The sequence below is a fragment of the Microtus oregoni genome, unplaced genomic scaffold (assembly GCF_018167655.1).
Source record: "Microtus oregoni isolate MIOR12 unplaced genomic scaffold, Mior012 000011F_ref0000422, whole genome shotgun sequence".
Taxonomy (NCBI): Eukaryota; Metazoa; Chordata; class Mammalia; order Rodentia; family Cricetidae; genus Microtus; species Microtus oregoni.
Window position 1 is genome coordinate 48,796,743 of NW_024543070.1, and position 15,745 is coordinate 48,812,487.

The 15,745-nt window shown below is 46.3% G+C and overlaps 1 protein-coding gene across 2 annotated transcripts in view; it reads left to right on the forward strand.

Moving 5' to 3' along the window:
* Positions 1-15,745, forward strand: part of Spock1 (SPARC (osteonectin), cwcv and kazal like domains proteoglycan 1) — a 458,837-nt gene that overhangs the window by 328,816 nt on the left and 114,276 nt on the right. For both annotated transcript variants that reach the window (XM_041660008.1, XM_041660006.1), the window contains one exon: positions 6,430-6,556. In XM_041660008.1, coding sequence (XP_041515942.1) covers positions 6,430-6,556 — 127 coding nt within the window. The remainder of the gene's footprint in view (positions 1-6,429; positions 6,557-15,745) is intronic.

A 15,745-nucleotide genomic window follows, 5' to 3' on the forward strand; every position in this document is an offset into this window, starting at 1 on the left:
ACCCACTCCTAGTCCTCTCGCCATTAAAATACACGACAGAAATGGCTGAATTTCGAACAGCAGGATCATGTTGGTAAATTTATTCGTGCACATGTATTTATTGTTGAAAAAAATGATGGTTCTGCCAGTTTCTGCGGTGGGCCCTGACCATGGCACCACTCTGCAACAGCAAGGGAACTGCCAGGTCGCGGCTAATGTCATCAGGGTCCCTTGGCATCACCTGACTGCAGGTGTGTGATGGGGGAGGCAGAGCAGGAAGCAGCAGCATAGGTGGCCAGAAGTTAAAGGTGACCTGTCTGGGAACCTGGACAGGAGCAAGTTGGAAGAGAGTTGCCATGATCTGGTCAGTCTATCCGACTGTGGTCACCTCGTGAGTGTGTGATTGTGTCTATGACCACAGAACTGTTCTTATACAAATGATGAGTACGGCTGGATGAGTTTGTGAGTGCATCTTATAGGTGTCTGGGAAATAAGTGAGTGTAGGTGGAACAAAAACCACTGCACACATGTACACACATACACATGCACACATGCATATGTACACACATGCACACATGTACAACACACATGTACACATGCACACATACAGGTTGGTGACTGGATCCAAGAAAACAGTGAGGCTGTTAAGACCGTTAAGGTAATTTACCACCAAACTAGAGTCTAGAGCATAGCCGGAGAGACAGGAGAGTGAGGGTTTCATGCAGGATGCTCTCATGATCAGATATGTAGTTAAGAGCCATTTTTGTACTTTAGAAACATGAATGATGGGAAATTTGGTAGACCGATAGCAGAAAACTTGAGGAAATGTGGTTTAATAGACTGAACAGGAGCAGTGGTGATGCTGGCTCTGACTGGCTGTCTATAAGGGGTGTAGCTCAAATTCTAACTGGTATTGTTAATAAAAACCAGGGGTCAGATATTAGGGGGTAAAAGTTGAAAGATCAGAGAAGCAGAGCAGTCAGCCACTAGTTCTTATCTCTATGAAGTCTTCAGACTGAATGGGGTATCCAGTCTCTGCAAGTCCTCAAGACTGAATGCTGTCTCTCTGCAACCTCAGACTGAATCCTGAGCTCCTGCCTCCTCCTACCTTAAATTCCTCTCTCTACCCAGCCATATCACTTCCCGTCTCCCCCTCCCTAGTGCTGGAATTAAAGATGTGAGCCATCATCACTTGGCTTTGTTTCTCTTTTAGATGATTCAATCTCATGTAGCCCAGGGTGGCCTTGAACTCACAGAGATCCATCTGCCTCTGTTCCCAAGTGCTAGGATTACAGGTGTGTGCCACCACTGCCTGGCCTCTGTGGCTAACCAGTGGCTAGCTCTGCACTCGGATCCTCAGGAAAACTTTCTTTGCTACAGCACAAACAACATATCATCACATAGGGGCTGATAGGCTGAGATTTTCCTTGCAGTGTTATCAACCCACATGAGGTGAGGCTGCCCCTCAGTCTTGCAAGGCAGAAATGAGTCAGCTCAGTGGCCAGGGAAAGGCTGACCGGAACTACTCCAGACCAAATTGCTGTGTCTCCCCTGTTGATGAACGTCTGTGACACAGGGCATAGCATTTCCATCAAAAGTGCTTCATTGTATTTCACTCTTCATTGACTCAGACGCTGAAACACTTGAGTTAGAATTCTTTGTCACTTGCCTGGACCAAGCTGGTTATTTTTTTATGATTTGTACTGGATTGGCGGAATCAAATCTACACACAGGCATCAGGGAAATTCAGGCCCGTTGACTTACATCTAGTGGCACATAGCTTACCAGACTTGGCTTCTGGGTAGATACCACAGGCTGAATGCCATCTCCACTGAGTTTCTGCCTGGGTTGAAATAAGTGACAGCCAGGATTGCCCTCATCTCACGGGTCTTTGGGACCAGCAGCAAAATGGAATGGTATAAAGGCTTTGTACTAAAAGTCTCCCCAACATCTGAGGCAAGGCCTAAACTGTTTCTACCTAAACACGGTCCATGACCACCCACCGCTGGGCATGGCAAGTCCTCTCCTCTGCAGGTAGAGAGCTAGGGACATGCTCTCGGAGAAGCTGTTCTTATGTAACCGAGTTCTTCTAATGATAGTACAGATCCCCATAGGAGATTCAAGTCTTACCAATCATTGCTGAGGTTCCCCCGGAAAATAGCTATGTGCCGGTGTGACATCACAAATCACTTTCCCTCCATGTTTCTAATTCTTCATTTATATGGCAAAGTTACTCATCTAATTGTTTTTTTAAAAGTATTTTTCTTTTCATTTTGAGATTATAATATAGTTATTTCTCTCTTCTCTTTCCTCCCTCCAAACCTCCCTCTTTACTCTCTTTCAAATTAATGACCTCTCTTTTTATTGATTGTTGTATATATGTATATATGTATTTATATTTACACACACATAAACACACATATTCCTAAATAAACCTGCTTAGTCTGTATAATAGAAAACTGTAACCAACCAAAATGTAGATTTACCAATGAATACACCCACCAAATACTCCCGCACCTAAGGCTCGGGGAACATGGCTGAGCAGGGGTGAAAAGATTGTAAGAACCAAGGGACCAGCAAGTTTTCTGTGAGCCCATGTCTTACTTGCACCCAGAAAGCCTCACTAACATGGCTGCCTACGCCAAACTGAGCAAGAGCAAGAGCAATAAACACTCCAAAGTGGACGTGGGAAAGATCACAAGGCTTCAGGTCTGCACAGAGAGCTCTGGGCAACCATGGAATGCTGAGACTGAGAGAAATCATCTTCCCCAGGGATGAGCACACTAAGTGGTTCTTCATTACCAAACATGACTGTTGGGTAACTGGACACAGATGTGCAGGAAACATTATCTAGATTGGTTTTAGGGCACTTGCTGCTCCAACATTCTGTGATCCTATGGCTACATGACAGGCACGGGCAAAATCTCCACCCGACAGGGGAACCTTAAACATCCATGAGGTGCCATAACTCTAGTAGGCACCAGCCAACCTCCCCTCCTCGCCTCCCTTAAAGAACTTAATTTACTAGTGAGGTTCAGGTTCAGAGACAGAGAACGCTTGTCCTTAGCTGGAGATTGATGGCGGGCTGCATGGCGTTCACTTTTCCCTCCCAGTCTTTGACTGAACTCCGCAAGGCTCCTTTCTCCTACAGCGTCAGCACTCAGGGGCATGCTCACTCCAGGGAAACCCTGTGGACTTTACTGCTCCTTCTGGAAGCTCAGCACAGGAATTGTCTTGGCCTTCTGGGGTCTCACCCAAGAGAAGATCTTCCACCTGTCAGCACGGCTCCTTGTTTTTGCTGCCCCACTGTCAGTGACAGGCAGGGTGTCCTGTGGATGATGATGAATGTGAGGTGCTGTGAGGAGGTTGTGGGCTCGAAGATGAACTGTTCACTGACAGCCCCTTCCTCTGCCCTGGTGAGTCTCATGTTGCTACTTGCATCAGTTGGCTTAAGCAGGCCTTGAGAGAATCATGTCTGCTGAAGAATAATAGTGGCCCTCAAGTCCCTGTGATTCATCAACTCAAATGATGAAAAATGCCCATCCCAGATAGAGAGGTCAGTTCAATGTGGGCAGCTTTGGGGAGGCAGGAAGAACCCCAACAGCAAGGATAAGTTTGTTCTCAAAGACTTTTAAAGCTACTCTTCTAGGTTGGACTGAGATGGGCCATAGTTGTTTGAGAAGAATGGCCCCCATAGCTTCATATTTGAATATTCAGATGGTGGAACTGTTTAGAAAGGATTGGAGATGTAGGCTTGTTGGAGCTGTGTCACTGGGGGCAGACTTTTAGGTTTCGAAAGGTTAGCACCATTCCCATTGTGTTCTCTGCCTCCTGCTTGAGAATCAAGATGAGAGCTCTCAGCTCTAACCCTCTGCAATGTCTGTCTTAGCTAGGTGTCAACACACACCATGACCAAGGCAACTTATAAAAGAATGCCTGTATTTGAAAACCCACAATTTCTAGATGTTGGTGTCCAATGATCACCATAGTGGGTATCATGGTAACAGGAAGGCAAGCAGGTAGGCATAATGCTGGTGTAGCAGCTAAGAGCTTATAGTCTGCAAGTTGGAGGGAGGGAGGGAGGGAGGGAGGGAGAGAAGAGAGAGAGAGAGAGAGAGAGAGAGAGAGAGGAAGACCAAGAACAAGCACTAACTAAGCATGGGCTTTGGAAATCTCAAATCAAATCCCACTTCTTCCTACACCTTCTAATCCTTCCCAAACCATTCCACCAACTAGGGACCAAGTATCCAAACATATGAGTCTGTGGGGAGGGGTGCATTCTCATGCAAACCACCACAAAACCTAAGCCCAAGTACATTCTTTCTTTTTTAAATTGCCTTGGTCATGGTGTATTGTGGCAGTAGCAATAGAAAAGAAGCTAAGACATGGGCCAAGGCAGAGCTTCATCCCTGGACACTCTCTGCAGGCCTTAGGCCTCACCATCGATCAGATCCACGACTCCGGTTCCCTCTTCAGTAAAATAGGGTCAATCCTGGGTGGTCTCTGCCCTCCTAGAACTTTCTTCTCTGATTCTTTGGTCAGACAGGTTCAGAAATGTTTTCTCTCCAGCCTGGATCCCTGTTGGCCCAGGGGCTGTGCTGTGGGTATCAGCTGATTCCCTTTGATGTTGCTCTACAGTAATTCTCCAAACACTCTCTCCTCACCCACTGCCTCCTTGAAGTTACTGATGAAGGCCTGAGGTGTGGCATAAGAACCGAATTAGTGTTTCCTGTGTTCCCCCCCCCTCTCATTTGGAAGAGGGCAACACACCTCAATCACCATAGCTCAATTCCTGATGGACAACTAAGGTGGGGGAGAGGGTGGGAGGTTGGCGAAGGGGGTGTCCTTCTTCACCTGGCTGAGCAGATTTCCTTCTGGCTTCACCAGCTCTTTGTGGTTAAAGGCTCTCTGGATCTAAGTCCCAAGGGTTTATCACACTTCCATGCAAAGGTCACTTCCTTCTTTATGGTCCCATCTATTGGGGAAGCAATTATAATAGCTGCCATTTCTATTGCTTCTTGTTTTGAAGCTTACACTAGTTATGGTTGTTTCTGCAGAAGCAGACGCCCGAGCAAAGCAACTTGAAGGGAGAAATTGTATATTTTGGGCTTAGGTGTGGAGAGGTTTTAGTTCACAGCGTTGCAGAGCATCATGGCCGTGGAAGGAGGAAGAAAGGGCCGCTGGTGCCTCAGCTCATGACTGACAGAAAATAGAAAACAAACACAAGGGATCAGACCATATAGTCCCAAGGACATGCCTCTTCCCCAGAGATCCTTCTTCACCCAAATAGGTTTTGCCTGCTTTCTTGTAAATCCATCCTATTTAAATCCCCTTAAAGGCTTAATATGTTGTTGTATCAGACCCCCAGGACCCAATAATTTCCTAAAAACACATCAACTAGCAAACAAACTCTGTTTGGGGTATTTTATATCAGCCTGTTGGGGAATTTCCCCAAAACAGCCCCCCAGAATATCATCTAGTGTGGGACATTTCCCACAAACACACCCCCAGTACATCGGCCCCTTGGGGCATTTTGAATTTAAACCATAACACATTGTGGTTTTCATAATAGCCACCAGAAGTAGTTTTTGTTTGACAAACCCTGAGCACTGCTGAGTGCCGGGTTGATGGGCAGTGCAGAGCTATTTGCCCATGGCCCATGCGAGTCACACAGTGAACTACATGGAGATCAGCTTTAGCTGAGAGAGAAAGGACGACAGGCACTGCAGGAGCCTCTCTTTCAGTGGCCTGTGATACAGAGATGGGGTCCTTTCTCTGCACACACCCATCACAGTCCCGGCCACTTACCATTTACAACCAAGGTGAGATGTGGAAGCGGGAGCTGGAATGGAAGGGAATTCTGATTATGTGAATAGTTGGAAATGACATCACCCTAGTCTTCACCAAGGGGCAAGATGGAAGCTATAGGGAAATCGCTTTCACGTATACCCAGAGATGGTTTTCCACAACTGGGAAAGAGTCTTCTGGTGACATTTAGAGTATTTCTGTGTGAAGTGCTCACACAGTGGCATGGGTTGCCCCTACAGAAATGGCCCAGCAGCCCCAGGAGAGTGTAAGGCTGTGGGAAACTGTTCAGGACGCTTGTGATGTGTTGACCTGGCACAGGGGCAGACTGCACCGCTCTTTCTCTCTCACTGTTTCTGAGATGACTGGGATGTTTGTTCCATGTGGATATGTGATTTGCACTGTTTTAATGGCTACCATTTTGCTTGGTTCAGCTATTGAATGGAATGCGTGCTTTGGAGAAAACTCCTGGTACCTTTTAATGACTTGGAACAAATGGGAGTTCTGGCTAGCGTCCCTCAGGCCTCTTATCTGCTTTAGGGCTGCTTTAGTGTGTGTATATAACTGTGTTCTTTGGGAACCTAGTGAGCATTGATAAGGGCAGGACAGAGTTTCGACTAACTTATCCCCTTTTTTCTTCCTTAGGCAAAAGAAGGGGAATGTGGCTCACAAACACTGGGTTGGACCTTCAAATCTGATTAAGTGCAAGCCCTGCCCCGTGGCACAGTCAGCGATGGTCTGTGGATCTGATGGGCACACGTACACATCCAAGGTTGGTCTTTATTGTCCGTATTACAAACACCACTGCAGGTCTGTTCATTCGTCAGGTCTCTGTGCTCTGAGCAGCCTGGTTGCTCTGGGGAAGGCAGACTCAGATAGCTTCTGACCAAGGAGACCAAACAAAGTGACATGTGATGGGGGTGGCTGAAGGCCAAAGGGGGAAGAGAGATGCGCTCTGCCCAAAGACACACACCACATCACTTGACCCCAGAGAAACAGCCTGGGAGTTGGTGCTTCCGGTAGAGAAGCAGAGCTCTGGCACTTCCCACCTCCTGCTGCAGAGCTGTTTGCCTTCATCTGTCTTCCTGAGTTCCAGGGCAGTTTCATAGGGTGGTGTCTACTGCTTGCTGCTAGGAATTTTTCCTAGCGCAAGCTCTCTGCTGATGCAAAATCCCAATCAAGCCAAATCAAAACAAGCCAAATTAAGAAATATCCAGGTTTAATGGGATTCCTGGGCTCTCGGGTGGTCCCAAGGGGAACCAGGAGGCCATGAATGATCATCAGGCGGAAGGAAGAGAGACTCCTCTTTTGGGAGTTCATTCAAATATGCTGTGGGAGTGGTCCTGACACCCCCCCCCCAAGCATACCTCAGTTTCCCCTTCCTTCTTTTGCTTGATCTTGGATAAAATTGATTAGAGACTGAGTTTAGTGATGATTTGACTCTGGTAACTCCAACACGTCTGGGATGCTAACTTTATAGGCATCACTGAAAATCTATTTTTCTTCCCCATTCTCAAAGGCAAGTCCTACTTTCATTTTCTTTCACTGTGGTCTAGATGCCAGGCAGGTGGAATAGTTGCCAGGAGGGCAAGGTAAAAGGAACTGGTAGAGGAATATATACTCAGGAATAACATTCTGAAGCAGGCATTTTCCAATATTTCAACCCCAGAAGTACCAATTGTAGGTGTGACTCAGAACCTAAGATCAATGCACGAGGTTGCAGACTCGAGATAATATGTGATGTTACGGGGCAAGACGAAGCCAACCCTGTGGATGACCGCAGCCAACCCTGCAGTTCACTCTAGGGCCAGTGTGTCTGGGTCACCTGCTGGGGCACTGGGCTGATACAGAAACTCCAGGCCTGTGAAACACACGTACAGTTTCCAAAGGGGGAGGGCATGTTTTCTTCTACAACAGCCCTTAGCATCACATCTCTCTCTTCCATCTAGTTGTAAGCGAGCCATTTGCTGACTATTGAGAAACTATCGGCCACATTTAGTAAGCTGAAGACCACAGGAAGGACTTTGGACTTTACTTTGTAAGATTTGGGGGATTCTAACAATCGCTACTAAGTAAAGGTCGTGTTTGAAGTTCTTGGCAAGTGTAGTCTCTGTTGGCCAGATTTTCCAAGAACAGGAAGTTCAGAGGATTGAAGCTGATTCAGGGTGTAGTTTTGTGAGACTCCTCCAGCTGGCTGTAGGCACTGTTTTCAGCGTCTAGGATGTCTGACCTGTGGGCATTCCCGCCATGAAAGCCTTGTTACACTGCTTTGTCTGTCTTTAGTTGAGGCTGGTGGTAGGGGTAGGCCTGTTCCCGGCAGACCTACAGCCTGTGAATGGCCTTCGCTTGCAAAAGGCTACTGGCAGAGAGCCTTGCTGTTGATGAAGAAGGCAATGAAGCAACTGGGAACTGCAGGCAGGATGCTGCCTCTGCCCAGACTGGGAACTGCAGGCAGGATGCTGCCCTTGCACAGGCTGGGAACTGCAGGCAGGATGCTGCCCTTGCACAGGCTGGGAACTGCAGGCAGGATGCTTGCCTCTGCCTACACTGAGAGCTATAGGCAGGACGCTTGCCTCTGCACAGACTGAGCAGAGGAGCCGGGTGTATTGGGGCAGAAGTGAAGGCCTCCAGAGGCTCCCCTGGACAGCACTGAGAGGCTCAGTGATTGTGACCTACTCTGTCCATGCTCTTGGAAGCAGGAGAAAGAGAGCAGAGAGACCCCAGTGGAGAGGAGCAGTCTGATAAATGGTCTGGAATCCAATTCATGGCTTTGATTTTCTGTTGCATAGAAAAGGTCAACTGTAGAGTCTTTGTGACTCTGGAAAGGCGCATGGTGGCTTCTGGCCAAGTCTAAGTGATTTTGCTTCATACATTAGAAAGTTTGTGATTTCAGGAGAAATCCCGTATGGATGGCAGATGCCCCAGTTTGCCTCCCCCTCAGGCCATGTTCATTTACAACTTCCTGTCTTAGTCTGGGGGAGTCAGACATCACTTGGTAATGAGAGCTCATTTCTGTGGTTACCTTCAGCTTTTTTATTTTTTTATTTTATTTATTTATTAAAGATTTCTGCCTCCTCCCCGCCACCACCTCCCATTTCCCTCCCCCTCCCCCAATCAAGTCCCCCTCCCTCTTCAGCCCAAAGAGCAATCAGGGTTCCCTGCCCTGTGGAAGTCCAAGGACCACCCACCTCCATCCAGGTCTAGTAAGGTGAGCATCCAAACTGCCTAGGCTCCCACAAAGCCAGTACATGCAGTAGGATCAAAAACCCATTGCCATTATTCTTAAGTTCTCAGTAGTCCTCATTGTCTGCTATGTTCAGCTAGATTTTTGTTTGTTTTTTGTTTGTTTGTTTGTTTTGTTTTTTCGAGACAGGGTTTCTCTGTAGCTTTGGAGCCTGTCCTGGAACTCCCTTTGTAGACCAGGCTGGCCTCGAACTCACAGAGATCCACCTAGCTAGATTTTTTAAATAGACTTTTGCTCTAGTGTTATTGCCCTCTCCAAAGACCTTCCACAAGGAGTGAGCATAAACAAAACCTAGAGAACTAACTACATATTCAGGAGGATATGAGTTCTAGCCGCTCTGACAAAATCCTAGATGAAACAGAAACTTAAGCCCGTCAACTCTGGCTTCCGGTCCACACAGAAGCAACCCAGAACTGAGGTGCTGCCTCCAGACTGGGGTTTCTCAGGGCCTGTTTGGCTTGGTATTCTGTCATCCACAATAATTAGAATAGTGAAGTTTTGCCTCAGGGTGTAGCATGGCTTCTGGGCGCAGCCAGTCCAGTCAAAACAGGCAATAAAAGCAGGAACCATCCAGAAGTCACCAGCCTCACCTGCTCATGGCCCATTAGCCAGAATTACCTCATAGGCCCCAGAAAAGCTGCAAAGGAAGGTTAGGAATGTAGCTGTAATAATAGCAGCCATGTGCCCATCTACTGTATGACAGCTATCTGAAGGCCAGATGAACATGTTATCTCATGGCTGCTACCATGGTGACGTTTTAGTAGTGCTAAGGAGGCGGGCACTACTTGCTGAGGCCATGCTGACTACAATGCCTTGAGCTTCTATGCCAAGTGGCATTTTATTCTCTGTTTTTTCAACAGGTTTTCAAAACACAGTGAGCTGGTTAATCTTTGTTACCTTGACACAAACTCTGGTTTTCTGGAAAGAGGAACCTTAAATTTGAGAAGGGATCCCCATCGGTTTGGCCTGTGGGCAAGGTTTTAGAGCATTTTCTTGATTAATGATCAATGTGGGAGGTCCCAGTCCACTGTGGGTGGTGCCACCTTTGAGGAGTTGATCCTGGTGTATGTGTGTCTGTGTGTGTGTGTGTGTGTGTGTGTGTGTGTGTGTGTGTGTGTAAAGTAAGACAAAAACACTATGGGGAGCAAGCCAACAAGCAGAGTTTGTTTGTGGTCTCTGCCTCAGTTCCTGCCTCCAGGTTCCCGCCCTGCATTCCTGCCCTGACTTCCTTGGATGTTGGACAATAAACTGTGAAATGAAATAAGCCTTCTCTTCATCAAGTCCCTTTTGGTCATCACCTTTATCACAGCAACTGACACAAAGTAGACACACACTCATGAGAACACACAGTTGTTGGTCCTCAAGTAAAAGCTGGGGAAGGGAGAGAACCAGCTAAAGGATCAGCATGGTCTGGAAACATCGGAGTCAATATTTGAGCCCCGGTCTGACTGGAGTCACGGCTTTTACTTTGCAAATGAAAACCCACTGAAAAGCTTTAGACCTACCAGCTCTGTCTTCGTAACACATCCGACTTTACATGGCAGGAGCATGTGCCTCAAAGTTAACTTAAACTATAAAAATGAAGTTTCTGATATAGATAGCTTGAGGGGACACTGAGACATGCAGGCCTTGGCAGGAGATGGGAAACTCCTGGATAGCATGGGGTTCGTCCGTCCCCATACCACCCCCACCCCCCACTTCCCTTCCTTTGGCTCCTCGCTCTGCCTGGCCTCATGCTACAAATAATCCCTTTCTATTTGCAAAGAGTGTGGGTTCTGAAACCCTTGGATTCCCTTGCTTTCGTATTAGGAAAATTGCCCCAACCTGTGCTAGGATCTCAGGGAAGGCCTCTAATTGGCTCATTTTGAACCAAACCTCTTCTCTTAATCAAGTCCTTATCCTGGCTAATGAGGCTATGTGAGTAGCCTGCTCTGGCCTTGTGAGCCCCACTTCTCTATGATTGAGAGAAAAACTTTTTTAACAGTAAAAAGGCAGGGACCACATTTTAGAGTAGGAAAGGGGCTCATATAAAGGCCCCTTTTCCGTACCAGAGGTGGTCGCTTCTTTGGGGTCATCAGCTAAGTAGCATTCGTTTGAGCCAGTGTAAGAATATTTAAGACCAGGCATGTGCGTGCGTGGGTGTGTGTATGTGTGCATGTGTTCCCACACCATATGCATGTGCGTGCGTGGGTGTGTGTATGTGTGCATGTGTTTCCACACCATATGCATGTGCGTGCGTGTGTGTGTGTCTGTGTGCATGTGTTTCCACACCATATGCATGTGCGTGCGTGGGTGTGTGTATGTGTGCATGTGTTTCCACACCATATGTATGCTTTCATGTGCGTGCGTGGGTGTGTGTGTGTGTGCATGTGTTTCCACACCATATATATGTGCGTGCGTGGGTGTGTGTATGTGTGCATGTGTTTCCACACCATATGTATGCATTCATGTGCGTGCATGGGTGTGTGTCTGTGTGCATGTGTTTCCACACCATATGCATGTGCGTGCGTGGGTGTGTGTCTGTGTGCATGTGTTTCCACACCATATGTATGCATTCATGTACGTGCGTGGGTGTGTGTCTGTGTGCATGTGTTTCCACACCATATGTATGCATTCATGTGCGTGCGTGGGTGTGTGTCTGTGTGCATGTGTTTCCACACCATATGTATGCATTCATGTCCGTGCGTGGGTGTGTGTATGTGTGCACGTGTTTCCACACCATATGTATGCATTCATGTGCGTGCGTGGGTGTGTGTCTGTGTGCATGTGTTTCCACACCATATGTATGCATTCATGCCTACTTGCTCGAGGCCCCATGAGGATGTCTGATATTCTCCTCTATCACCCTCTGCCCTGACACCTTGAGACCATGTCTCTCACTGAGTTGAGGCTTGCTGGTTTAGCTAGACTGACTGGCTGGTCAGTTTCTGGGATTTATCTCCACCTCTTAATGTTGAATACAGGCCCAGGAGCCAGTGCCTGGCTTTTATGTGCATGTTGGGAGTTCAAATTCAGGCCTTCTTCTTACATAGCAAGTGTTCATATCTACTCAGTCATCCCCTGAGCTCTATCAGGAACAATGCCTGTAGAAAGACACATGATAAAAAGAGACCTTTATATTGAGAATGTTGTCTAGTTAAAGGGGAAAATCCCTGAAATATAGAGCCAATACTAGTTACATGCAGAATTCTCTGAAGCCATTTGGCCTAATCCTTAAAGCTTTCTGCAGAACTCGTCTTCAGTTCTCTGCATCATTTTGCTTCTTAGACATGCCAAGATAACGTTGTCTTTTTGGTTCCTGAGGATGAACTTTTGGGGAAAATCATTATTATGCCAAAACACAGACATTCAGATGCCATCTATAAGAAAAGGCATCCGTGGATTTACCCAGGCTTCTTCAGCATGCAGATTCGTCACAGAAGTGAGAGCAGAAGGACGTGATTCAATTAATTATTTCACCACATTTATCTAGGTCCTTTATGCAAACGCATTTAAACAAGTTTTGAAAAAATGATTCTTATTTCTTCTTAGATGCCCCAAGTAAAACATCATAAAAATTGTTAATCCCTTTATTAGAAATACATTAGGGATAGGGGGCCTTTTTGCTGTCAGTTCTGCTGACCACACAGTTGACCTATTTGATGAAGCACTCATTTGAACACAGTGGGGCCTGATGCCCCTCATCAGAAGATGGATGAAGTAAAACTGCAGAGCACCTGAGACCTCTTCTTTCCCACCATTTAGAAGACGGAAAGGTCCCTGGCCAGAATGAGTAGGCACAGTGCTATAAATCTAATTAAGTCATTACAAACAACTTTAATTAAGTTATCATGTTGCTGTTTTCTTTAAAGGGAACAAACACAACATTCCCTTTGGCTATATCACTCACCTGGGTAAAGCCATGCATCTTTCTCAGTGTTTTCCAAGAGAATAATTCAGTCTCAGAGTCGGCAGCACCCGGAGAATTCTGCTCATTCCCCAAGCCTTGGACCAGGACCCATACGGCATGTGAGGGAATTAAGGAACTCCTCATTCTGTACTAGAATTTGGTGTACACTCACCTGAACTGTTCCGTACTTAGATGTTGAAGATAATGACTGTAAGGGTGATCTCACTTTTACCAAGGCGATTTTATTCCCTTTTCTGAAGTCAGTGAAAATTGGGAGAATTTTGTTTTGTCTCCTTCAGTTTAGATGACTGCGCTCAGAGCCTTCTGCACGAGTTAGAAGAGGAAAAGCACTCTCCAGGAGTGGGCAGCTCTCCTGGACAGTTAGGTCCAGGTCAGTGAGATCCGCAGAGAGCATACTCCAGGCACTACAGAAGTTCTGAAGCCCAAAGTGCATCATTCCCCCAAGTTCTCCAAAGCCGCTAAGAACTGTTTTCACACTGAAGTCTATAGCTCCAAAATAAATGCACAGAGACTTAATATTGATTACAAATACTCAGCCGATAGTTCAGACTTATTACTCACTAGTTCTTACAATTTTAATGAACCCATTTCTATTAATCTATGTGCTGCTCTGAGGCTCATGACTTTTACCTCTCTTGCATGTCCTGCTTCCTTTCCATCTGGCTGGTGACTCCTCCCACTCCGCTCTCCTTCTTCCCAGTGTCTTTAGTCTGGTTCTCCCACCTAACCTTATACTGTCCAGCTATTGGCCAGTCAGTTCTTTAATAAACCAATCACAATGACATACATTCAAACAATGTGATGGAATTTTCCACACAAGTCTATTGATTTTTTTTCTCTGTCACCCTAACCCCAGCCTCTCTCCAGTAGAGTGAATGGCAGATAATGGCATGTATCAGTCAAGGTGGGGTGTGCAGAAGGTGTCCGTGTGCAGGATTAGGGCAGTTTCTCTCCTGCTGTTTAAACTTTTCCTGCTGAAAGCTGCGTAGATCAGCTACTTGGGATCCCTTAGAAATAACTAATGTACACCCCCAAATGATGTTACACAAAGAACAGACAAAGGTGGAACAGACAGCATGCACCTTTTTATTATAAAATTTTAACTTTTATTTATTTGTGGCAGACTTCGAACCCAGGGCTGTGTGGATACTAAGTACAACTACCACTCGGCAGCTTCTCCAGCCAGCTCCTAGGTTGTACTTAATTCACAATGATGGCAGAGACTAGATTGAGCCTCCCTTGCCCATGTCTACCCAGTTAGTAAAAGGAAAAACCATGTTCCTGGGATTTAAGCTATAAGGCTCAACCTAAGCGTGTCTCCTCAGTAAATCCTCCTGCTCCCCTCAGGCCAGATAACGCTGTCTCTTTCTTCTGAATGCCAACACCACCATGTGTTTCCTTTCTGGAGTGTGTTGATTGCCTTGCAGGAGTTGTCTGCATGCCTGTACTTTCCAAGTGTGTGATAGTCTAGAGGTAACCCAAACCGTCTGATAGAAAGATATCTAGCTATAATGCACAAATCATTTTGAATGATTAATTTTGGAACATTTAAGCCAAATCCTGGTTCAGGAGCAAAGGACACTAGAAGCCGGGTAGGATGCTGACCCCTGTTTTGCAGTTAGGGAGGTAAAATGCTAACCTAGCAGAGGAGCACTGGAAAGAGAGCAGTATACAGACTGGAGAGCTCCTAAAGTTCTAAGTGGGAGCAGAGATGAAAGCCCCGTCTGGGTATTCACCTTGAGTTCGAGTTTAGGTTTTGTTTTCTGTTTGTTTGTTTGTTTGTTTGTTTATCTGCTTGGTACTGAATCATGACTACAGGAACACTGTGATTCTCAGCTTAGACTGTGGATCGAGAACAAGGGTAAACCTGTAATACTGTAATGAAGAGCCCACATGCACTCAGGGATGGCAAGCTTGGCACAGACATACATAGAACAGAGGGATTAAGTAGTGTGAGAAGGGTCAATGACTGACAAACTGTCCTGTGGCTCACATGATGTGGGACTTCCTCTATGATTACCATTAATGAATAACGAACTGCTTTGAGCCTATAGCAGAACAGGGCAGAAAAGAAGTAGGCAGGAAAAACTCACTACACTAATCTTAACGCCGGGAGAGAGAAGGTGGAGTTAGGGAGAAGCCATGGAGCCCCACCAGAGTCTGTCTCTGGTTGGAATCTTGCTGGTAAGCCACAGCCACGTGGCGGTACACAGATTACTAGAAATGGGTTAAATTAAGGTGTAAGAGTTAGCCGATAAGAAGCTAGAGCTAATGGGCCAAGCAGTGTTTTAAATAATATAGTTTCTGTGTGGTTATTTTGCTTCTGGGTGGCCAGGACAAGCAAGTGGACTCCTCCTACTCACACACCCCAGGAATTTCAGTGTGTGTGGGCAGTTCATATTTATGTTTTTGGCATGCTGTAGGAGATAGATCACTTCAGATGGTCCTGAGTTGGAAAGCATGAGGGTGCCTGGAAGAGCTAGCACGAATCCCCACCTTCCACACCTGAAGTCTTCACAGGACTCCCTCCGAACCCTGCCAGACAGACTGTGAGTCTTCAGAAGGAAGTAAGCAGCTGTGAGAGATGACATAGGCCATCAAGAGCAGAATTAGAACCCCCAGAAACTGAGTGACAGGTTTTCAGATCCAGACTATAAAGTTCAAATGCTCAACATGTTTAAACACAAAAGGCAATTTAAGACTTAGACGGTGAATTATACATTTATCAAAGGCTGTCAGGCTAATTTGAAATGTCTGGTATTGAAAGATGAAATCATGAAAAGCACGTCTCGACAAAGAAAACACCC